The sequence below is a fragment of the Lissotriton vulgaris genome, chromosome 9, assembly GCF_964263255.1.
Source record: "Lissotriton vulgaris chromosome 9, aLisVul1.2, whole genome shotgun sequence".
NCBI classification, from domain to species: Eukaryota; Metazoa; Chordata; class Amphibia; order Caudata; family Salamandridae; genus Lissotriton; species Lissotriton vulgaris.
This window is the reverse complement of record NC_141697.1, coordinates 189,166,654-189,192,070: the sequence shown is the minus strand read 5'-3', so window position 1 is coordinate 189,192,070 and position 25,417 is coordinate 189,166,654. Positions and strand designations below refer to the sequence as shown.

At 44.6% G+C, this 25,417-nt stretch overlaps 1 protein-coding gene across 1 annotated transcript in view; it reads left to right on the top strand.

The window, feature by feature from the left end:
- Window positions 1-25,417, top strand: part of PYGL (glycogen phosphorylase L) — a 128,540-nt gene that overhangs the window by 52,510 nt on the left and 50,613 nt on the right. Inside the window, exons 8-11 of the mRNA XM_086937312.1 lie at window positions 14,168-14,311; window positions 17,436-17,528; window positions 21,084-21,230; window positions 22,981-23,144. Coding sequence (XP_086793438.1) covers window positions 14,168-14,311; window positions 17,436-17,528; window positions 21,084-21,230; window positions 22,981-23,144 — 548 coding nt within the window. The remainder of the gene's footprint in view (window positions 1-14,167; window positions 14,312-17,435; window positions 17,529-21,083; window positions 21,231-22,980; window positions 23,145-25,417) is intronic.

Genomic DNA, 25,417 nt, shown 5'->3' with positions numbered 1-25,417 from the left:
GTGCTATGACAGACTGTGTCGAAGGCTGCGGAGAGGTCGAGGAGGATGAGGGCGACTGTCTCCATTGTCCAGTAGAGTTCGAATGTAGTCTGTTGCTGCGATGACTGAGGGCGGTCTCAGTGCTGTGTTTGGCTCGGAAGCCGGACTGTGAGGAGTCGAGGGATTTGTTGGTTTCGAGGAAGGCGGCGAGCTGGTTGTTGACAGCTTTCTCGATGACTTTGGCCGGGAATGGAAGGAGCGAGATGGGGCGGTAGTTTTTTAGTTCGGTGGGGTCAGCTGTGGGTTTTTTCAGAAGGGCGCTGAGTTCTGCGTGTTTCCAGCTTTCCGGGAAGGTGGCGGAGTTGAGGGAGCAGTTGATGACGTCTCGGAGGTGTGGTGCTATGATGGAGTCTGCTTTGTTGAAGATGTGGTGAGGGCATGGGTCTGTGGGGGATCCTGAGTGGATGGAGTTAATCAGGCAGATGGTGTCCTCAGTGGAGATTGGGTTCCAGTCATTAAGGATGTTCAAGGGGGGTGAAGGTCCTGCAGAAGGTTGGGTGGGTTGGTCTCCGGGTCGGTTGTCGAAGCTGTTGTGGATGTCTGCGATTTTGTTGTGGAAGAATGAAGCTAGGGAGTCGCAGAGGGCTTGAGAGGGGGTGATGTCGTTGGAGTTGGCTGATGGGTTGGTAAATTCTTTGACGATGTTGAATAATTCCTTGCTGTTGTGGGCGTTGTTATCTAGTCTGTCTTTGAATGCAGCTTTCTTGGCAGACCGTATTAGTTGGTGGTGTATGCGGGTGGCGTTTTTGAAGGCGTCCCTGGTGCTGGTGTTTAAGTCTCTTTTCCAGGCCTTCTCGAGGGAGCGACAGAGTTTCTTCGATTTTCTTAAGATCATCGTTGAACCAGGAGGCGTTTTTGCTGCCTAGTTTGATTTGACGTTTTTTCAACGGTGCTAGGATGTCGTCGCTGTTGGATAGCCATTGGGTGAGGTTAATGGCTGCTTGGTCGGGGTTTGAGGAGTGGGCAGGGGGGTTTTGAAGAAGCGATGAGGAGATCTGGTCGATGGTGATTTTGTTCCAGTTTCTTCGCAGAGTAGGTTGAGGATGGTTGTGGGTTGTGGTCTTATTGTAGATAAAGTGAACGCAGCTGTGGTCCGTCCAATGGAGAGCTGTGGTGTGACTGAATGAGACATGTTTGCTGGAGGTGAAGATAGGGTCGAGTGTGTGACCTGCAATGTGGGTGGGGGTAGTGACAAGTTTGAGTCCGAGGTTGGCGAGATTGTCCAGAAGGGTGGTGGCGTTGCTGTCATTGCTCTTTTCCAGGTGAAAGTTGAGGTCTCCCAATAGAATGTATTCCTCGGAGGGGAGGGCGTGTGGGGTGATAAAGTCAGTGATGTCGTCACTGAATTGTGCACAGGGTCCTGGAGGCCGGTAGAGGAGGGTGCCTCTGAGTGTGGTCTTGGGGTCGGTGTGGATCTGGAAGTGAAGGTGTTCGGCGCTGGCAAGGTTGACGTCTGAGCTGGTTGAGATGCGGATGGAATTCTTATGGACGATAGCGATGCCTCCTCCTGTTTGGTCGGTGCGGTCCTTACGGATGATCTTGTAGCCTTCCGGGTTGGCAATGGTGATGTCTGGGGCTGATGAGGCGTTCATCCATGTTTCTGTTAGGAAGGCGACGTCCGGGGAGATGGTGTCTAGTAGATTCCAGAGGTCGATGGCGTGCCTGTGGACCGAGCGGGTGTTGAGCAGGATGCATTGTAGGTGGTTGGTGTCAGATATCTGTGTGTTCGTGGATGAGGAGGAGTTCTTGGTTCCGTCGAACTTGCAGGAGTTGCAAGAGAAGGGTCCATGGGTGTGTCCAGGAGCGGCTTGGATGCAGTTGGGGGGACGGCCAGGGTTTAGGGCTAAGAGGGTGGAGGCGTCGTATGTAATGCGGGAGGGGTGGGTGGTACGAGGGCCAGGGGGGTCTGGCGCTGGGCGCGGTCCAGGCGCGGACGGGCTTACCTTTGGCGCGATTGGGGCGCGGTCGCTGCGCATGAACGCTGCGCGCAAGAGCATCTGACATAAATGGGTGGAGGGGGAGTGGCGAGGGAGGCTCAGCTGGGAGGCGGGGCGTGCTCTAAAGGACGGCCTTGCATTGAAAACAACAACGAAATGGCGGCGGATGGTCAAGCACTATCAGCAAAGCGCCAGAGATGAGTGAACGTAGGCACAATGAAAGTGAATGCGCAGCAGTTATTTGTAAGCTGAAGGAATGAGGCAGACTTCAATACTTATCGTCCCAGCAGTCACAGTGCAATTATCGCGCAACAGGTTAAAATGCCAGATCCCAAGCGCAGCCCATCGAGAAAGTCACAGTGCAAATATTGCGTTACAAGTTAAAATGCAGGTCTTGGCTTCCTTGGTGTGGTTTCCCCTGCCTTTTTGCCTCAACTCCTGTATTTTTTTTTACAGTATACTTGATTTCGTGTTTGCTGACTTGGATGCTTTGGACACTTTCCCACTGCTGATCAGTATCAAAGTGCAAGTGCTCTCTGTGTACACTGTTATGATTGGTTAGGCATGATTGGCTTATTTGATTTACTGGTAGGTCCCTAGTAGTGTGCACTGTGTGCCCAGGGCCTGTAAATCAAATAACGCTATTGGGCTGCAGCACGGATTGTGCCACCCACACGTAGACTTTTAAATGTAACTCAGACCTGCCACTGCAGTGTCTGCTTGCACAGATTTTAACTGCCATGCCGACTTGGCAAGTGCACCCACTTGCTAGGCCCTAATCATCCCTTTTTGTGCCTGAAGGTAGGCATATCCTTCCTTTCCTGGGTGATTTCTAGCTGGGCTGAATAGACCTTGACTGCATTTAGAGCGGTGGGATGAGTTTCGCTTGCACCTGAACAGGCTGTGGCTTCTGTACAGGATGCGGTCTCCACCTCCTGTAGTCATGCTGCACCAGTAAAGACAGAACTGGTTTGGACTGGGCTCAGATCTCTACCACAAAGAGGAAATAAAAGACACAATTGATGGACAGAATGCAGAACAAATCAAATATTCACCCAGAGTCAAGAGATCTGGGTTAAATCAATCATTCTTTTGCTCCCCATGCCCCCCAGTTTAGACCTGGCCATATGCAAATCAGTCTTGGCCCTGTTCCTCATGGGAACAGTGCAGCCCAAACTGCCAAGCCAGGTCTTCCTTGGACTGGAAACAAGCATCCAAGGACCGGTTTCGGGGTTTCACCCCTCATCAGCCAGCATAGCTTGAATCCAGTGGCACAGTGAGCCCGAGACCCACATCTGCGCATACCCAGTGCACTTGGGGCAAGAAAGCAAAAGACACACAATTGATGGACAGAATGCAGAACAAATGTAAACATTCACCCCCAGTCTAAGAGTAAATGAGGAATAAGTATTGGACCTTAAACCCCAGAGAATTGGATCAGTTGTGGACTCTAGAGGAACCTCTGCCAAGGAGAAGAGCTGGATAGCTGTAAAAAGGAGTGCTGCACCTTTGCTCTGTGGGCTTGCTGGGTTGGCCTGCATTGACTGCTGCTTCCAAGGAGAAGACAAAGACTGGAATGTTCGTGTGAACCTGCTTGAAGATTCTCCAAGTGTTTGTGTGTGCTGGCCTCCTGCTCTGAAGTCTCAGACACAGACTTCACCTGAAACCCACTGACCAGCACCTGGACTCCTCTGTGGACACTGAAACCCACTGACCAGCACCTGGACTCCTCTGTGGACTCCTGTATTCAAACGAGCACCAATTCCATTTCATGGGCCCTGAGAATTGTGTAGTTGCTTCTGCAAAACAAGAAAAACAACTCTGCTGCAACTTGCACCGAGGCCTGGAAACGCGCTTGTGGAGTGCATGATGCAGTTCCAACTCCAGGCGTTATCAGCTTTTCCGACGCTTGCACCAACCACGCCGCCATGTTTCAGCGCTGACAACGGACGAGTGTGACTTCAAGAACTCTTCGACTTTGCATCACCTCACTGGAACCGACCCATCACCGATGACGGAACCTAACTTCCCCTGTCCTTTATTCGACACCTCTCTTCCTCACCTAATCTATGCCTGTCCTCCCCCGTGGCAAACAAAGAACCGGCACCGCCTGGACGCAGCACCTTCATGACACTGTGCTTTGTCCATAGTCTTTGTTTCCTAGGAACTGTTTGGGGGTCTGTGTGACACCCTGCCCAACGCTGTGCACCTCTCGGTAGATGCCGTACTTTGGATTTGTGCCTGTCACAGCGTCGTAATAGACCCGGGGGGAGCTGTTTGTTTCTACAAATGCTATTTCTGAAATGACCTTTACTAAAAGTGATTTGTTGATAGATGTATGTTGGCTTTCTGTCGTTTTAGTCTTGTATGGGTTAGATAGAGATACTTTATTTTCCTAAATTTGGGGTGGTGTCTATTTGTGATGTTTTCAATGTTGGTGTTTGGAGTACAAATAGTTTGAGATAAGCTTGTCTTCTCATGCCAAGATACCGGGGGAAGGGGGTTATCTAAAGTAACTTCCTTACACTGACTAGAAGCTAGGGTCCCTACTAGGACAAAGGTGCATACCTCTGCCAATTAGATACCCCTATTTCGAACACTGAGCGATTCATAAACCACAAGTATTTCTTCCCTTGTGGCGTTTGAAGCTGTTTGTATGTACTCTCTGTAATTAATGGAGAATTTGGTCCTTGGCATGCTATTGGATAAGAAGCCATCTATAGGAATGGGGCACTTCATCTCTGCAATGAAACTAATTGCTTGTGGTGGTCCCCAAAGATCATTGCTCTCACCATCTCCTCAACCTCTACCTTTGGCTAGCTGTTGGTTAAGAATCTCTGTATACATACTACAGTCCCAAATGTATATCCAGCTTCACATCAAGTTGGAGAATGATGAACGCCACAACAAAATCTTGCACAGTGATCTGCAATTAAATGCATGAAAACCTATTGTGCCTTCTTGAGGCTGGAACTGTGAGATCCTGCTAGGTGGGCACACAGCACACAAATGATCTTATTTCAATTGTCCTATGAACTAGGAGCAACTCCATTTCAGCCCTTAATTTGAATAATTTGTGCTTATCCAACCAGGTAGGCCCCATCTTATATAATACCTTTAAAAAAACTGTGTTAATGTTTTATTATTATTATTATTATTTAACGACTTGTAGAGCGCCTGGTGACCCGAAAGCATCCCCGCGCTATAATGATTTGTTATCCAGATGAGAGGGAGGAAAAGAGGAAAAGAGGGGGAGGACGTTATTTAGGAAATAGGAGTGTTTTCAATTTTTTTCTGAAAATCGGATAACTGGGTTCCAGTCTGAGGGTGCGGGGGAGGGAGTTCCATCCGGTGGAAGCTTTCACGGAGAAGCGTCGGCCTCCAGTGCGTGTCTTTTTAAATTTGGGGATGTTGGCTAGGTGTTCATTCTCGGACCGCAGGGATCTAGGTGCTTTGTAGGGGGTTACCAGGTCACTGAGGATTGAAGGGCCATCGCCATTGATCAGTTTGTATGCCGTGCACATGGCTTTGAATTCCACCCTTTGGCGCACAGGGAGCCAGTGCAGGGCCTTGATGGCAGGTTTAGCTGACTCTGGAGGGAAGGTTAATAAGTATTCGGGCAAATGCATTCTGAGTTCGTTGCAGTTTAGCCAGGGTGGCCTCTGGGGCTCCCAGGTAAACCATGTTACTGTAGTCCAACCGTGACAGTATTAGCCCTTGAACTAGGAGTTTCCTAGATGCGGGTGGGAGTAAGGGAAGAATCCTGCGGGTGGTGCGCATAAGCCCAAAACAGGTACCTGCAGTTTTGGCCGCTTGCGTTTTCATTGAAAGCTCTGGTTCTAGCCTGACTCCTAGGGTTTTAATTTCTTGTTTCGGGGTGGGAATTTCCCCGAACACATCTGGCCAGACCGATTGGGGGGATGGTCACCCATTGCTTTCCCATGAGCATCACTTCGGGTTTCGACCCGTTTAATTTGAGTGATTCACACATCCAACCGTGGATTTCCGTAAGGCAATTTGCCAGATTGTCTGGGTGGTCGTCTAGTTGGGATAGGGAGACGACCAGCTGTGTCATCGGCGTAACTCACTATTTTTATACCGAATGGTGTCACCACGTCTTCTAGGGGGGCCATATAGGCATTAAAAAGCGTAGGGCTTAGAGATGATCCCTGCGGGACCCCGCTCGTGAGGGGGAGGGTGGACGAGTGGTGGTTGCCGTCCCATACCTGGAACGTGCGCCTGGCAAGGAAGGACTCTATCCACCTGAGCGCCGTCCTGGTGAGCCCTGCTGCTGCCAGCCGATGGAGAAGGACACGATGATTGACTGTGTCGAAGGCTGCACTCCGATCCAGGAGGATCACTGCCACTGACCCTCCTGAATCCAAAATGCGCCTTGCCTCCTCGATGACGGCGAGAAGGGCGGTGTCTGTGCCATGGCCCGGGCGAAACCCAGTTTGGGATTGCCGTAAGATGTTATTTGCCTCAAGAAACTGAGACAATTGTCCGTTGACCAGTTTCTCGGCTACCTTGCTAATGCCAGGGAGGAGTGAGATTGGCCGGTAGTTTGCCATGTCTGCTGGGTCCAGCTGGGGTTTAAGGAGTGCTTTCACCACTGCGCTCTTCCAGCTAGCGGGAACAGATCCCTGGGCAAGCGAGCTGTTGATAAGCTCCGTGATCGTGGGAACGATGATGGGGGCTACGGTTTTGAGGAATCTAATAGGTGCGGGGTCCAGGGGTGATCCGCTTTTCAATTTGACCATGGTTACGTCTACCTCGTTGCAGGTTACTGCCCTAAATGTCGCTAGTTGGGGGCGTATGCTGCTTCCTATCTGGCTGGGGGGTGATTCATTGTCCATGTGGCTAGAGGGACAGGAAGGGGGAAGGGATGCTAATATACGGGCAATTTTATCATTGAAATAGGTGGCTAATTTGTTGCTTCGGTCCACTGGAACTCTCTACTAAAGCGTCTTTCTCATCACAATACTTTAGCTATTTTTAATCACTGCCATTCCACCTGAGGCAGTAGCTGCAGCACACGCCAGTGCACCCCGGTCCGTCACGGCAAGTGTCGCTTGTGCGGATGGCGCTGTCATCACGTCCTCACTTCCGGGACGGAGCCAGTTCCGGGGTGAGTGGGCTAGTTGTTTTCATTCAGAGAGTACATAACACATGATGGAAGGGATTCGCAGCGGCGTGCCAAAGGCAAGCCCGTCCGCGCCTGGCCCAGGCCTACGGCCAGAACCCCTGCCCAAAGCAAGAATAAACAAGCCAGGATAGTTAATAGTAGCAAAGAAAGACTGGAGCTTGGGACCAGTCTGGACTGCGCTATACTAAATCCAATAGCAGAACCAAACACTGCCAGAGTTGTTCGCTGACCCTCGGCTACACACCATGTGGAACTCTATCTCGACAATGCTCGCATGTCGGGGGGGGGGGGAAGGCAAATAAAGTAGTCCAAGCAGCTCTGCTAAATGTGAGGTCCTTAGTAAAACATAACAGAAGTAGCCAACCTGCTTGACAGCCACGACCTAGATCTGCTGTTTATTACAGAGACGTGGGCAGACAAAACCTCAGATATAGATCTGGCACTAGCTGGGAGGCTATACTTTTCTTCGGGCTGACCGGAATGGGCAACTAGGGGGAGGGCTAGCCATCATCAGCAAAGATTTACAGGTTTGAGGCTCGGCTTCAGTTAGCATCCGAGACTACGAGACCCTACCCTTCAAGATTGGCATCACAAAAAACTACACCTTTGATGGCCATCTACTGTATAGGCCGCCAAAGGCAAAAACACCCCTGTCACAATCACTTGGTCTTTTTCTAGAGTCCAGTATAAAAGGGGCAGACTACACCATACTGGGAGACTTCAATCTCCACCTTTAAAACAATACAGATTAAAGTACAATACTAAGCTCCGAGACAATGGCCAGCTGCTCCTTGACACAAATGGTCTAACAAACACACACTGCTGGTCACACTCTGGATAGGATCTTTTCCTCCAACACTAATATTAAAATGGGCTAAGTAATCCCGGTTCCATGGTCCGACCACAAAATCATTGAATTCACCTTATCTATAGTACAAGCAAAAACAACAAGGGCTACTCAGGGAAGGCATTACATCTACCAGGATTGGGATAAAATTGATATACCCAAATTACAGGAGCAACCTTATCAGAGCTAGACCCTGACCGTAATCTAGCCACTGGCCAAGTAAACACCTGGATCAAAGCGGCGGTCTTAACTGCTACCCCCATAAAAAAACTCTAGGAGGAAAAACATTTGAGAGCCTTGGTTTTCAGAGAAGCTAAGACTACAGACATGTGGGCGGGCCGAAAGGAGATGGAGGGTTAGCTATGAGGTTGAGGCTAAAAAAGCCTACTGTAAGACCTTAGCAACCTATAAAAACATTAATAGTTGAAGAAAAATCGACCTTCGTAAAGAGAATAAATGAGGCCAAAAACTCAAGCAAAGAACTGTTTGCTACAGTCAAAACCTAGAGCCAGCATCAAAACAAATGGAAGGAAGCACAGGATTATGTAATAAGCTGGGTCAATTATTTGTTGACAAAGTGAAAATAATTTACGAATCCATTACTACCTCTAATAACATCAACCAGGCAGAAGACCAAACACACCGAAGCCCTGATAGGTACACAGAAACTGCAAAAACAGAGTTTCAGTTTCCATCACCGTCCGCAGAACAAATCTGCCAACAAATACTGACAACCAAGTCAGGGGGTCTTACAGACCCTTGTTCACCAAAGTTCCTACACATGTTCCCAGAACTGCTCAGTAAACCACTTCAGCTGCTCTTTGCAAAGATGATACAGGCCAACTGTTTCCCGGATGCGTGGAAAACTGCATTGGTTCTGCTGCTGCTAAAAAAGCATAATCTAGACACGTCAGACCCAGCAAACTATAGGCCAATTTCAAGAATACCCTTTCCGGCCAAAATATTGGAAAAGCTCCTGAGCACACAGCTAACTGGGTTCATCAGGGCCTCCCATTCCTTAGATGACTCACAATATGGGTTCAGGGAGGAAGATGGGACTGAAACCGCTCTGATTATGGTGGCGGAGGAGCTAAGGAGTGTACTAGATGTAGGTGGGAAGGCTGCCCTGATCCTTTTAGATCTATCAGCAGCCTTCGACACCGTCAATCATGACATACTCCTGGCCCGTCTAGAAGAAATAGGACTGCATGAATCGGCACTCGCACTGCTGGCCTCATTTTTGGGGGAGAGAACCTTCCCTGTTAAGTTAGGGGACTACTCATCTAAATCCTTTAAATCCCCCTGGGGGGGTTCCACAGGGCTCGTCCCCAAGTCTCCCCCTCTTTACTATATACGTTGCCCCATTTAGCAACTATTAGGAACTGGATTTCTCTGTGTCCTACGCTGATGACATCCAAATAGTGGTGGCAATCTCTAACAACACAGATGAGACAGACCGATTTAGGCTCTGTATGGATCAAGTCAGCTGCTGGATGCAACTAAACTGTCTAAAACTAAACTGGGATAAGTCAGAGGTCATGCTGCTGGGGCGGAACCGAGCATTTGGTCACAAGTGGTGACCTGCAAGCTTAGGCCGCTGTCCGTCACTCGTAGACAAAGTCAGGAATTAGGGGTTCATGTTTGATTCCAAATTAACATTTCGAGCCCAGATTAACAAACTCTCCTCCTCCTGTGTGGCACACCCTGAAGTTGATAAAAAAGCTTCTGCCTTTTATCCCAGTAGATGCCTGCAAACCCCTAGTAACTATGCTGGCACTATCCAGAATGGATTACTGAAATGCTCTGTATGCAGGGCTTCAAAAACCGCTATTGCTAAAACTCCAGTGCCTTCAAAACGCTGCAACCAGGCTAGTACAGGACATCCCTAGGTTCGAACCAGTAGCCCACAGACTAGGAAGTCTCCACTGGCTCCCGATCGAAAAAAGAGTTAAATTCAGGACAGCATGCCTGGCGTATAAGTCCTTGCAGGGGACAAGCTCACATTTCCTGAAAACAAACCTGAAGCAGTACGATCCACCGAGGACACTCGGATCTAGCAGTGCAAAGCTAATCAAGACTCCCAGATTCAAACATCTAAGGGGGGCGGGGGGGGGGGGGAAGCTTTCTGCTGCATACAGCTAAAACTTGGAACCAGATACCAGTAAAAAATAGCCCATCACTGATACTGTTTCGAAAGACCCTAAAAGCCTGGCTCTTCTCAGCATAATTAATCTCCCACCTCCGTCAGTCCTAGACTCATTTAGCGCCAAGACTCCTTAGGGCATTCGTGCGCTCTATAAATTCAGAAATCAATCCATCTAATTTGCTCAATAGATCACAAGATTTTAGTTTTTACCAAGAGTCCTCTCCCTCCTTTGGGCAAAGCATCAAGGTGAATTTGTAAGCGCCCTCAGTCTCTGTCTGAAGCACAGTGTATTTGGAAGCACCTAATAAAGAGATCAAGACGTTAGAGCATATAAACGCAAGATGTAAGACTATCTCTTGATCGAAGGAGATTAATTACATTGCCTTTAGATGGGATTTCTAGTTCCTCTGCAGTGTCTATTTAACCTGTACTGCAGAATGCTTACAGGAGTTTGACCCAAACTACACTAGAGGTTAAGAGTTCGAAAGAGTTGTCCCGACAAATTTGTGCTTGCCCCTTCACCCTGATGCCCCTCCCGTGTTATGTTGCTTGCTCCAGCCCCCTCCTATGTTGTGTTGCTTGCCTTGTCCACTCCTGCACTGTGTTGCTTATCCCACCACTCTTGGCAGTAAAAGAAAGCATTGACCCAACCAGCACTGGCAGCACCATAGCTTTTTTTTCTAACTTTCAGCCATGCTGCCCAGTAGCCAAGCTGCTGTACAACATGGCTAAAAGATGTTGACAAAGCCAATATATCTTGCATAGACAAGACCTATTAGCTTTGCCAATGCTGGTTTTTAATGCACTTAGACCGCTGATATGAGATGAATATGATGTATATCACGCTCCGTACAAACTGCATGAACAGCGAATGACGTTGAGCTGCACTTGACCTGCTTCACGGGGCCCTGGAGCCGTGTGGTCATCTTGACATCGGTGAATATGAGCACTCTCTCAGATTCAGTTGCTCAAAACTTGCTCTATGCCTCATGCGATACCCAGCACACTAATACACTATTCACTATTTGAGTTGAATTATGTGGTTCAGTGTCTCTGGTGTTTTGCACAGAAGTGTGGATTTACAACTTGCCACATACTCCATTCTATGCCTCATAATATGTAGTTTTCCACACAAAGGGGCTTTTTTACAAGCCCCTTACGCCACCAATACATCACTTTTCCCCATATTTAAAGTGATGTACCGGCGGTGCAAGGGGCTTGTAAATAAGCCCCAAAGTGTCTAACTCTAACGGCTGTAGAGTGGCAGACTACTTGCAAGGGTTAACTGATCACCGTTCAATTGCTGATTGCTGCATTCTCATTAAACTGGTACTAATGAGTGCACCTTTGCTCAGGCACCATTAAAAATGACGAAATAGTGAAATGACAAAGCTATATACTATATACAGCATTATGATTCACAATGAGCTATTTCTTGCCACATAATTTAGTCAACCTTACTGCATAATTTAGTCCTCCATTATTGCATATTACCGGTGTGCCTGCCTACAAGGCCCCCATGTATCTCATATGCATGCCTGCATATTGACATTCTGAGCCCTTGTGGCTGGTAAAAACATTAAGCATGGACAGAAATCCCAAGCCTGAAGTGGTCTGCTCTGCCCTCATCAAAAGACGCAAATAAAAAATATTAAAGAAGTCTTGTCTGGTTCTAACTGCGGGCTTGGCTTTCTTAAATTCTGTGTTCGCTTTGCTAATTGATGGAAACGACCAGTTCCATTCGGATGCCCGAACCGGATAGTGCAGGTCAACAGCAAAAGAGCCAGCAGCGCAGAGCAAACACGGACTGCTGTGTCTGAGAAGAACATATGGCAGACAGAAAAGCCAGCTGGCAAAAGGAAGAGTATGGGACCAATGAGAACAATGGAGACAATGGAGAAGGTCCTTGGCTTGCATACTGACGAAAGACCTGAGGGGTGGGCTCAGAATTCTTCCCTCTGCGGAGAGGGCTCAAGGTGACTTTTTGAAGTATTATATATTTGTTGTGGACCTCATCTAGCTATAAGTTTCAGAAAAAAAGTTATCAACCTTCACCCAGATCAGCACAGACTGTTACTCAACCAAGGTAGCTTTGTAGTAAAGCAAATCGCAGTGTAGTGGTACCAACTACCAAACCCCATTGCCTACCCTTGCTCTTAAAGAAGAAGTAAACAATATTACAAAAATTCCATCGTCTATATAGGGAAGCGAGGAAACCTAAGAACAGAGCACTGGAGTGTTGCAGAAGCCTAAACGCTGCAATGCCTAGTAAGACGGAGAGAAACCTAAAAAAGCAACCACATCAACATGGACAATCTGATAAAAACAATTTCCTGTAGAACCTCCAGCAGGGGAACCAATGTTTAGGCAGGTTAGAGTACAAATGTAACTATGGTCACATTTATTTCACATCTCTTTGGGAGATCAACACCCACCATTCCAGGGGCAGGTCTGGCTGGCAGACCCTGAACGTGTTGGAATATTGTTTGAATTCGTGCTCCTGCGGAATATATGTATTTTACCCCAATTTTTGTCAAGATTGTGCTGCAAACTGCACCTTCTAGTGTTTAAAAAATCTTCTTATTAAGAGGGCATGCTCAAACTCACCCCACCCCCCATCATAAAGGAAGATAAGCTTAATACATTTGCTCGAAACATTTCAAGCAAGGGGGTTATATACAGGCTGCCACTTGCAAATTAACCACCTGCCTCTAGTTTTCAGTGTCCTCTTCTGAAAAATCCCGCCTATACTGCTCTTTTGAATCACCCAGAACACATAGCGGCTAACCACATAAAGAGATCAGGACTAGCAGGGAAAAACCATCTTGACCCTATTCTGACTAATAGTATTTCTCTATCTATGCTCGTACGGCCATGTAATCAGCACATAATTAGCCTCTTATCTTTAACTTGCCAAACACCAACTCTGCATGAATAAATGCCATCTTTACACCTAAAAACATCAGAAAGTCGTCCTATTCCTAGCCGACTAGAATAACGTTAGATAGGATTCTTACTCTTTGCCTCTGTCAGTGTAAACACTCTCCCACACAGGTGATTGGCAGTGACCAAGGACAGCTGGAAGTGCTAATATAAATTTGAAAATGCAAATTCTAGTCCATCCGGTTCTGTGGAAGCCTGAGTGTCCCTCAGTCAACATCTGTCTTCTGTGAAAGCATCTTTCATGTGCATTGCACTGCTTCATTAATCACATTAGAAGATCAGCATTTGCAATGCGATAGGTCGCGCACTTACGCAAGTTTAAGCTATTGGCATTGTAAATGACAATTCCTTTCATTTAGGTTTTAAAAACAAAAATAAAAGGCATTGTCCTTTGCAATGTCAATAGCTCAAACTCAAGTAAATGCGAGACCTATTGCATTGCAAATGCTTGGTTTGTAGTGGAAGTGAGCACAGATTTTCTCCTCATCCTATTTGATATCTGTGAAACTGTGTTCTTCTTGAGTTCAACCATTTAATGCATCATTTAATGCTTTTCTTCATTAAATTTGAATAAAGTGAGGTTGGTCATCACAAAGAAAATAGAATCCTTCAGCTCTGTAGAGTATCTTGTAACTCCCTACACTGGCATATGATGCTAAATTTAACGTGTTGGACATCGTAAATGCACTACAAACCTTTCTTGAAGTCCTTCATTGAAAGAACAGTTTTTTTTCTTTCCATTTAATTTAGGAGTGACCAACTGGAATGGCGGAAAATGGTTGGTGGCTAAGAGTGCCTTTGTAGTGAATGCGAGATAGATGCTACCTTGCAATCACTGTTCACAAGGTAGCAATTTTGAAGAAAGTATGATGGTGGCTTTTTATTTTGCAGCTAATGTTTTAGGAACCATTATAAACTTGTGAGTTGTGTATGCAAGAAAATGTACAACCTGCGCCAGCCTTCTAGCTTAAGTATGGTTTTGTTGCGAATGGTTTTTCGGTATTGCCATAAAAGTGAATTGCCTCTAACTGTACAAAGAACCCTTACATGTTTTCATGCACACTGGTTAAACAGGCAAAATAGTGTAAATGCATCATCTTGTCTTCTAGTTCTTTGAAGGGAAAGAACTGCGGTTGAAACAGGAGTATTTTGTTGTGGCCGCCTCATTGCAGGATATCATCCGCCGCTTTAAAGCATCAAGGCTTGGATGCAAGGATTCCATTCGGATTGGATTTGATAATTTCCCAGAGAAGGTAAAAATGCCTAGCTCCTGGCAGTAAAACTCTACTTTGTTTTTGTAGTCCTTGCATTGTTGACTAGGTTTCAGGTAAAACAAAGTTGGAGTTCTCTGAGGCCTTTCGTGTATCATGCTAGCATTCATTTATAAATACATCCTTCTTACAGACCTAGCAGCTGAACTAAAGTAAGGACTTTTCTAAAAGTCTCAAACTATAGCAATGTAATCACCACTGCCTTGAATCTTGCACATGGCCTTACACCTTTTGAAGCAACATTCAGAAAAATAGATTTTTTGAGTTGCCTTACCCAAAGTGTTGAGAGAAAGTACCATTAATACCTGTGATAACCTATGAAGCCTGCTAACATACTTGAATATGTGCGGTTATTAATCTTTGCTTTAACAGAAGTGTTTTGGTAGCTATTTTTGTGGTGAATCTCCTGCACACTTTAAATTTCTAATTGAGTTCTGATATTATTGTTCTTTAATTGATTAATGCCTATCAAAAAGACCAAAGGCCAGATGTACGCCCGTTTCTTGCTGTTTCAAACTGGAAATTGGCCAGTTTGCAACAGCAAAATAGGTCTGACCTATTTACAAACCCTTTTTTGTGAATCTGTATCCTATTACCCAACTCTCAAAATAGGGTTTGTGACTCACTATTAGGAAGGGCTGTGCCAAGGGCGTCCCTTCCTGATAGCGACTCTCACCTCAATGTAAGATTGTGTTGCGGCCCCAAAACACTTGCAGTTTACCACCCATTTCAAATTGGTGATAAGTCACTCGCAAAGGGGAAGGGGTCCACCGAGGAGCCCTTTCCCTTTGTGACTGGCATTGAAAATATTTTTTAAGAGCAGGCAGTTTTTCCACGGACCAGTGCCTACTCTTAAAATTTCAACTGTAATGTTTCATTTTATTTTTTTAAATGCATCCCATTTTCCTTAAGGAAAACTGGCTGCATTAAAAAAAATAAACTGCTTTTTATATAAAAAGCAGTCAGACAGGGTGGTCTGCTGACCCCAGCAGGCCACCATCCCTGGGAGTGCTAGCCAGTCCCAATGGGGTCAGAAATTGCACCTGCCTCATGAATATTGAGGCATGCAATTTGTGGCCCCATTAGGAATCTCAAACAGTCTCCGAGACCCTTGTAAATTCCAATTCTCAAAACTATGTAATTTGCGATTCTCAAATTGGAAGAACCGTACATCTGGCCCTAAAGCCTGAATTTTGAAGCATGCAACAGTGACCCCTCTGAACAAACCAACTGCAGACCCCAAAGACCTGACAAATTATAGGTAGGTTTCAGGTATCCTATTCGAATAAAAGCTTTGCATGTTCAGGTGCAACTGTAAGACTGTGTGGAAAAAGCAACGTTCTCCCTCAGCACCATTGAGCACTAATGATCATGCCAGGGATGAAAATCACATTGGATGACAAAACACTAACTGCACTTGAGGAAAATCAAGGAGCACTGATCAACTTAGGACTGTCCAAGCCCTATGATGACATTAGACCAAGGTGTCCTCAAAGGATTGGAGAGCAAAGTAAGTTAATCGGTACACCCAAGGCAATTTACTGTCCATCATATGGACTCCCAACACAAATGTCGAACCTCTGATTCATTTTTGACTGTTATTCTTCATACCCTAAATAAATGGAGTTTTGAAGGAAGCCGGAAGCTAACTGACACTTCTCTTGAAGGTCCTACCACTCTTTCAGATAGAGCTCCCAGGACAGCTTGTCAGTTACCAAGTCAATTAACTATTGTAATTGATCTACACAGGCCTCCTCAAGAAGCTATTCATCAAGCTTCAAAACTGTCAAACTGCAAGAAATTTCTATAATCCAACTTGCCATAATCGCTCTGAATAGTGCCAGCAAGATAAAAATTCGATAATGTGATGGATGAATAGAGAGGTTAACTATGTTACATTAAATCCATGAGCCTCCAGTAAAGAAATACACACGACTTCTGAATAAAATTTAGAAAGTCCAAGTATTTGTGCAGATCTTGGTAGTATCAGACTGAAACAGAAGAAGGCTCTTCAACCCACTGTAAGGGCACAGTTGTCCAACATTAAGTTTTAAAGACACTGATAAAGGAAATATTCTGCCAGACCTAAGTATAACTTAAACCCAAACCCTCCAGAAACCAGAATGAGTAAAGCACAGGACCAGACCCCTAGTGTCAGCGGTTGACACCAATTCGCCCTCAGACTGCTAAGCTCTCCCTTCACCAACATTCACTCGCTCATTCCTTGACTGCTAGTCCGCTTTCTAAGGCGGAATGACACAAGCTACACTGAAGTATCAATTGAACATCTATCGCAGCCAAACGATTATGTGAACCATAATAATGGCATTTTGTTAACTAGTTTGAATCTTCAGTGAATTTACACCTGGTTTGCTCTGTCCAGTATTCTGCTACAATAGTCGCTCTTTTACATAGTTATTACACTGTTAAAAAGGTAGAAACACTACTCGGAGTATTCTATAGCACATGCAATGAAAGCATCTTGACTTTAGTGCTCTGCCCTTCTATTTTCATATCGGAGGGGGTAGGGGAGAGGGTGTAACCCAAACAGTCTGCTTAAGACTTGTTCTTATCCCCTTCCCTGCGAATTCGGCTGCGGGGGAGGGGGGGGGGGGGGGCGCTATGGGTGAGCGCGGCGCTTTGGTGCTCATGACTGCTCCGTGCTGTCATGAGTCATGGGCGGCGTGTGCTCATGACTGCGTGGTTCCGTCATGAACACGCCCACTCATTAATTCACCCGCACAGGCGGGGATTTAGTGCCGCGTGGGAGCAGCATGATGGCTCCACAGTCATGAGCACACGCCGCCCATGGCTCATGACGGCGTGGGGCCGTCATGAGCACGCAAGGCGTTATTCTGTGGTCCATGTTGGTTTCTAAACTATGTCTCTCTAATTCTGCTGTGAAGTTACTCCCCAGCCGACTTCATGGTTTACTTTTTTCAAATTACTAAATAAGGCTGTGACGTATAGGAGAATATTTGCAGAGAAATTAAGTAATAACCTATATCCTGTGGTCATTTTGTGCCACCTAGTTAGAGCCTGACTTAAAAAGCATGCTTGTCACACTTCCTGCACAGTAAAGGATGGCTTTGTCTTGCACATACAGGTGGCGATACAGCTGAACGATACACATCCTGCTCTCGGCATTCCAGAGTTGATGAGAATTTTTGTCGACATTGAGAAGCTTCCTTGGGAACAGGTTTGTAAATTGCTTTTGGTAAACCTCTCCATTTGCAATGCAGCTGGCCTTGCTTGTTTATTGATCCGGGGTCTACAGAGTTGTGACCCACTCATTGAGTTTTCTTAAAATGAAGTCCATTATCAAACCCATAATTCACATTTGTCTGGGTCTGTTAAAAAATAAGTGTGAAACACTTCGCAAAAAAAGTTTTAGGTTTGAACAAATGTTTTAGATTTTCCCAGGATTTATAGACATGGGTTTTATGCAATTATCTTACATATTCATTTTTTTTTTACTTGCCTTTTTTAAGCCACATTCTTTGAAGGTTGCACAAACATTGAAAAACATTGAATGCTTGCTTATGTAAAACAGAAGGTCGAAGGTCCTATCTGGGTTCCTGCACTGTGTACTTGTTCAGGCTAGTTTTTAAAATGTTATATTGAGCTTTGCCCTTCATGGAACGTTCCAGATTTGGCTTTGTCTGCAGTACAACTTTAGAGAAGAATGAGCAGTCTGACATTATAACAGGCTCTCTAGGTGCGAACACCTGCTAGGGGTTGCAGCTACCCCAGGCTTGCTCTTTGGTGCCGACCTTTCTACCCTGAGGTCTCAGTGCGTCATGAAGGCAACGACAGGAAGAAAATGGGAGCTCCTGGAGGTCTGTTTGCATTTTTTAGTTTCTATTCCTTGCTCTTCCCTTAGCCGCTAAGCAGCAAATACGAGACTTGAGGGGCTAAAGTTGGAGTAAGAGTAATCCACATAAAGGCTTAGTGTGTATGTCACATGCACCGCCCCATTTATTTTAATGGGCAGGTCTCTGGACCAGACATTGGGAAGACTTTTTTTAGAGATTAAATACATGGAAAATGCTAACTAGTGCCTAATAGGATTGGCCAAGTGGTATTTAAGACTCAACACCCAACTTTCAGATTTCATCATTTGGAAATCTTGATGGTGCTTGACAGAACCATTGAGCGGGAACAAAAATTATTCAGATATCAACTGCCAGATATTTAATGTTCAGTCAACAATAGGTTCGATAAGTTTACAAAACCATTATTTATTTTAAAGGATTAGTATAGTTTTGTTCAGGTAAATCAAGTTTTTAGAAATTTCAAATAAAGGTTGATTGACCATTTCCTTTATGGAACACTGATTTAGGCTGTCACTAATCTAGCTACAGCTCTTAACCTACCTACGGAGAGAAACCTATAAAGAGCAAGATTTTAAAGCATAGTTGGAGAATAGAACACCTACATAAAGAGTCGTTCTGGAAACTCAGCCGAGATCCCCACAGTTGCAGCAACAACTGTCAGAATATCCATAATAAAAGAATGATTGTTGCAGTAGCATTAATCGGAGAAACCAGAATAAACTCCGCTTTAGCAAAGGGCAAGAATAGGACGTGACTCTCTCGCAGTAGTCCTAAGGGAGTGGTTCTCCTCCAAGTTAGTCTCAGAGCTCCGAATGCAGCATCTCTTCATAGCTAGCGAAGATCACTCATTAATTTAAAATCGCACCATGTAATGAGTTAGTAGGTGTTCGATATTGTCTCCCAATGAAAGCCGCTTGTCCATTGGGGTTGTCCACATGGGTTTACTGTGGGAATCGGGAGTAGAAGCAAGTCATGCCGGATACATAGTTAAACACTGTAGCCATTGCTGAAAACTTGGAGGAACGTTCTCATGAGAACTTTCTTATGAAAGCTAAAACTGCGCTCTGTGTTTGATGTGAATACAGTGGCTGGTTAGAGACTGAATCAAATATCAATGATGACCTAGCTAAGCTTACAGAAAATATATCTATATTATTGTTCATTCTATTCATTATGAATTCACAGCAGTACTTATTTTGTAAAATCTAATATGGCATGATGAAGTTAAGGAAACCTAGTTTTGAAGTCGGCACATTCTGTATCCGGATGCTGGTACTAGGCAAGACGTCCTAAATAAAGGTCTATTTATCTTATGAGCAAGAGTCTAGACTAGAGGAATAGGCTTGGGCCTAAACAAAGGGGCACATTCAAGTATGATGGGTAGATACATTAAAAAACTTTTTATTCTTGTATACAGTTAGGCAAGCACATTTTTCCTACTTGTGTTTTACTAAGTTATTATTTTAGCAAATTAAATGTGTTCTAATGAACCAGGCACACTTTTAATGTGTCTTTTCTATTTGGAAATCTATATTAAAACCAAAATGGATACTTCTTACACGTTTAAAGCAAGCACATTGTCAATGTGTTAGTTTCAATATGATATTTCTACAGCAGTTTAAATGGATTCTAAAAGTGCAATTCTAATAAGGTCTGCAAGTCGAAATTTGTGTTAAACTAAGGTCCTCCACGGACCTCAAATTTATTAAATGAGCACGAGTTCATAAATTGCGAGGAGCATGAGAATACATGATGAAGGTGCCTTACCTAGGATAAGGTCCGGGTTGGGTAACTCATCTGTTTAGTGACATCTGGAGAAGATTGCATCTGACAGTAAATGAGGGCACTAGCATTTTGGAATCTTCGAGATCACAATAGAAAAATCAGCACAATGGTAATAGAGGTGTCTAATCTCATGGCTTCACCATGTGTACCCCGGTGTAGTTCATTTAACCCCTTCCCTGCGGGGGTAATTCCCCCACGGTGCGGGGGTAGGGGGGTGTTGCGCGGTGCTCGTGACGAGCCCAGCTCCTGAGTCGCAGTGGAGCTGTGCTCATGGCGAGCTAGTCTCCGCATAACCCCGCCCACTGATTAATTCGCCCACACAGGCAGGGAATCCATCGCGTGTGGAGCCTTTATGACGAGCCAAGCTCGTCCTGAGCACAGCTCCACTGACTCATGACGAGCTGGGATCGTCATGAGCACCGACGAGGTTAACCCAAATGGAATCACTTGCACTAAAGGCAGACGCTGGTCACATACCCTAATCATTGGACCAACAGTAAAGCCCATGTGCATTTGGGATGCATGATGTGCAGCAGTAATTCTCACTACTATTACCAGGTGGTGATTTGCATGAACACACTTAAATAGCAAGAATTTTAATCCTTTTTTGGTCCGGAAACATTGCTCTAGGATTTACTTGCAACACACAGAAAAGTGGCACCTAATGTTTTATACTCTTATTGTTGCGTTGACTGTATGTAGTGAACCAATTTGTAATTCAGCTGCGGTTTTGAAGTAATTTTGCTGTTCCAGAGTAGTTTAATTAACACCCATCCGAGATGCAGGGCTGGTAGCTCAATAAACCACAAGGGATTGCTGTGATTTCAGTTTTACAGAACATGTCAACTTCTGGGCTCCTGCTTACTAGAGGAGTCTTGGTACTTTATATTACAAATTTAATGAGAAACGAGAGGAATACATCAACTATCTTTTCAAGAGGTTTTTAATTCTCCTATTTATCTTTATTTTAAGAGATGCTGGTTAGCTTTAAGGTGTACTCTAGATACTCCTCCTATTTTGTTGATGTAGAGTGAAAGCATTCTACTTTGAACTTTTTTTTGGTCTTTGAACGTTCTGAGGTACTTATTCAATTAATAAAAATGTTGACAAGTTGTCATATTGTGACTTTGTAGGCTTGGGAAATAACTAAGAAGAGCTTTGCTTATACCAATCACACGGTGCTGCCCGAAGCTTTGGAGCGCTGGCCTGTGGAACTTATTGAAAAGCTGTTGCCGCGGCATCTTCAGATCATCTATGAAATCAATCAGCGGCATTTGGACGTAAGTAGACTGAAGAGCAGAGCTGCATTCTCTTAGCCTCTTCCTGCAGGTTTGTGTGCAGATGTTTGTGTAGAACCTGTAGCATGCCTGTTCATTCTATTCGTGCATTGCTAGTTACATGCAGGAGCATGGGCGCACTGTACATTTTTAGGGGTGTTTGGAGACAATGCAAGATTATTTACATCACTGGGAAAGTACGTCTTTGCAGGGGGATGAGAGTTAATTGTGTCATTCTGGGCAAATCACTTAAAGTGCTTATACCAGGTTTAAAAAGTAAATTACTCAGGTGATCGCTTTGCCACTAGACCATATTCTGTCTCTGAAGAACATTCATACAAATTAAGGGTATCTTGTTTCAAGTTCAAGGCCTATCTCCTTGGGTTTGTAGTATGGTCGTTGAACAAATTGGAGTATACTGCTATAGCAGTAGCCATTATGCCTTCAGTTTCAAAGTTTAATTTTACATTGTTTGAATACTTTTTTATTTTTGTGGTTTCTGCTGGTATTTTGCCAACTGTATAAAAAGTGGACCAACAAGTCTTTTTCAATCCCCCTGTTGAACTGGTCTGTCATACACTAGCATACATAAAGAAAATCTATTTTCACATGGGGATAAGATGTATGAAGGCACAAATGCCCAGAAGGGCGCACCTGCCCATGTGCTGAGTGCATTTTAAATGGGATGTAATAAAACCTGTCTGCATGCCTCCTTGAATTAAGTCTGTCTCAGTTGATTAGGAACTCATGTCATGAAGCATATGATTTTGTCATTGACTTGCCTCTGTACATTACAATGGTTTCATACTGACCAGTGTAGCGGCACATAATGCGAATCAACATATGGAAAGGAATTTGTTTTGAGCAGCTCTTGGGTGGATCTAAAATGAAAATGACCTAAACAGTAGAAATGCATCCTTGCAGGATTATCTAAATAACTACAATTATGTGGAGGCACAGCACTCTTATATCACCATTTTGCATTGTCGATAGTTGGGATATTTTTTTGGTACAACATTAATTAAAGAAATCTGTCCTTGAACCAGAACGGTTAGGGTGCGTAGACTTTTATGGCGAAACAGCTTTTCTGGCTTAATCAACTTTATAACATGTGCAACACTTAACTAATGTTTTAGGGTGCCCTTGTTATGTTAAAGTAACCGCACCAAATTTTCATTTTATTGGATTGTTTCATATTTTATAAAGTAGGTAAAACTAACATTAAAACTCTTACGGACACATCCCACCCTAGTCGTAACTAAGTGCAAGCATAACCTCTAATACTTTGATTATGGTCTTCTGTGCTCAGGGTAGCTTCACAAAGTTAATGAATGGCCTTCCTGCCCCTCCCTCCTCCCTCACCCCCGGATTTACCCATTTGAAGTACCAGAGACCAGTACATGTGGCTCCAGGCAAAGGTGTCCTATTTCCAGTATTTGTCCCAAGGGCAATTCACCAGTGGTTTTGATGGCTCTCTTCTCTTTCCTTTTCAGCTTTTTGCTTTCAGCTCCATATGGCCATGGGAAGAAATTCTCCTGTTTAGGTCTCCCCTTCTTTAGTAACACAAAATAGGAGGCTGTGGAGGGCTAGTGGGAAGCCAAGGGGTGGAAACCGCATAACGTAAACCATGAGTGATGGAGCGCTGCAGAATTTCTTGCTCTTGGTGCTGCCCCATTTGTACAGGTCTTGCTGGACTGGAGTCTGAAGTTTGCTTTTATAGACCTTCCTTTCTTGTCATATTCTTGAATTGCAGAATATCACTGCCTTGTATCCTGGGGACCTTGACCGGCTGCGTAGGATGTCGCTGGTTGAAGAGGAAGGAGGGAAGCGGATTAACATGGCTCATCTTTGCATTGTTGGCTCCCACGCTGTGAATGGGGTGGCGAAGATTCACTCTGACATAGTCAAGAACCAAGTGTAAGAATTGTATATATTTCACAACCTCTAATTTCTTTTTTGGGATTAACCATGAACTTTAAAATTCGATTTAAACGCAAAATGAGAGGGTAATATGAGATTAAGTTTTTGGGTATTTTAAGTCGAACTGTCCATATCTGTTAATTGATGGGTGCTGAGGTTTTAAAAAAAAAATCATTTTAATTAGTTTCTTTAACAGACCCCATACAATAATATAACTGAAATGGACTTTACACTTGAAGCATTTTGCCAGCAAATGTCATTTTTTTAAAGTTTATACTTGCAAAACAAAATGCAGTCCAAAGAAACCTGCCATCTTTACAGTGGCAGCCAACGACTCTGGTTGAGGAGGTGCGGAGAGGGGGGCCGGTGAGAAGCGCGTGGGGGAAGAGCGCAGCGGGGGTGATTTGGGTTCATAATAAACCTAAGCTTCCCTGGTGCTGCCGCCCAGCTACTGCTCCTCTGTTACTGGTCTCAGCAATCCCTGGCACAGCATTGGACTCCCCATCCAATCCCGGCGTTGCTCTCAAGCATGGGGATTGACCTTGAGTGGGCTGGATCAACGCTTGCTCAAGCACAAACCTAAGTGCGCATGTCAGTTTGGGCAACCTGAGACGGCCGGCCAAATTGACATGCGCACTTAAAAGTGCACATTTGCCACTACTCTTCCCTCTGCTCACATGGCCTGGACCCGCCCCTCCCTGCACACACTGTCTCATAGCCAGAAGCTGAATAATAAAACAATAGTAACATGGTTATATTTTTCAGCCACTGGCTCTGAGCCAGTGGGGCAATGCTCCTCCACCATTGCGGAGAAGCCGCCGCTCTCTTTAAATGTTTGCTATTCTGAGTTTTCTGACTTTCTGAGTGATTTTTCTAAAACTGTGACTTTTTTTATTTTTTTTATTGTAGTTTTAAGGGCAGGAACACTGAGATGGCTAAAGTTACTAGGAGAGTTGAGGCAGAATGCATACTTTGGGGCATGATTTATGAATACAAATATGCTATTGCAACCAAAAAAACTGAAGCAATATGCATGCGCAGAGGATGTTATTTTGCAAATATAAACCAGTGAGGCTTTGATTCAATAAGATTTCTTTACCTCCCAGGTAACTGGCCTATGCTTTCTTTATGAAAGTTTAGCAAAACAGGAGTATTTCAATTGCAATCGGGGCCCATTTTTACCCATTCCCTACTGTGAGATTCCCCCTGCCTGACTGATAGCATACTATTTTTAGACCAACTACAAGTGCATCAGTTTCTTTAAAAACAAAAGTTTACCAAGGAGGCACCCTGTTTTTTAGCCCCCTGCTCAGCAACCATTTTTGTTTTTCAAAAACCCATTCTTAAAATGAACTTTGATTTTAAAACATAATGGCTCTTAAATTAAATGAGTTATATGTATATTCAAACAATCACTATTTTATATTTAATATAGTTCATTACTTATGTCCATTAGAGGTGCTTTTTACAGACCGTGGGTATTTTTCACACAGTGGGTATTTCTCTCAATGGAGTAGAATTTAACTTTGCTTTTCCGGTTGCAGGTCCTGTCGTTGGAATGTGACTTTTCGTTCTTGAGCATCTTTGCTTCTGTGGCACAAACTGTAAATCTGAGTCACCCCAGCCTTAAAACATTAGATTTTTCCATACCATAAACTAATAAAATTGATACTGTTCATGTCAGTCATTCTCAAATTAGATTTGGAAGTGGTTTCATATTTCAACACATGGGTGGTTGAAATCTCATTGTTCAGTCACGCAAGGTCAAAGCGCAAGTGCTAGATGTGCAAACTTTCCTGGCTGAGAGGACATTGTGAATGTGTAAAGCCTTTGCGCAAATAGTGACCATTTATGTGGAAAGTTAATTGGCTCTAACTGTGGGCCAGGTAGATGGTCCAACAAAGGAGAAATGCTGGTCAGGGATGCAAGTTGAGCAGAGAAATAGTTTAATGTCTTTCCTTTCTTCATGCTTTGTATTAATATTTTATATGGTGTTTATGAAGGTAAAGTAAAAAATAAAGTTCAACTAGTAACGGAATTTATATTTAATTCTGATTATTTGGGAAAGCTGTCTTTGGGACCCCACCAGACTACATGCTGCATGGGCGGCCTTAGGCATGGCCAAGCTGTGCACCTGCAAAGGGCCACCAAACCCCAGGGGCCACACGCCAATATATATCCTTAATATAATAATCCTCTGAGGATGGATATATATTTGCGTGGCGGCCCCTGGCAGGGATTTGGCGGGTGCCTGCTCTGTTCCACTTCCA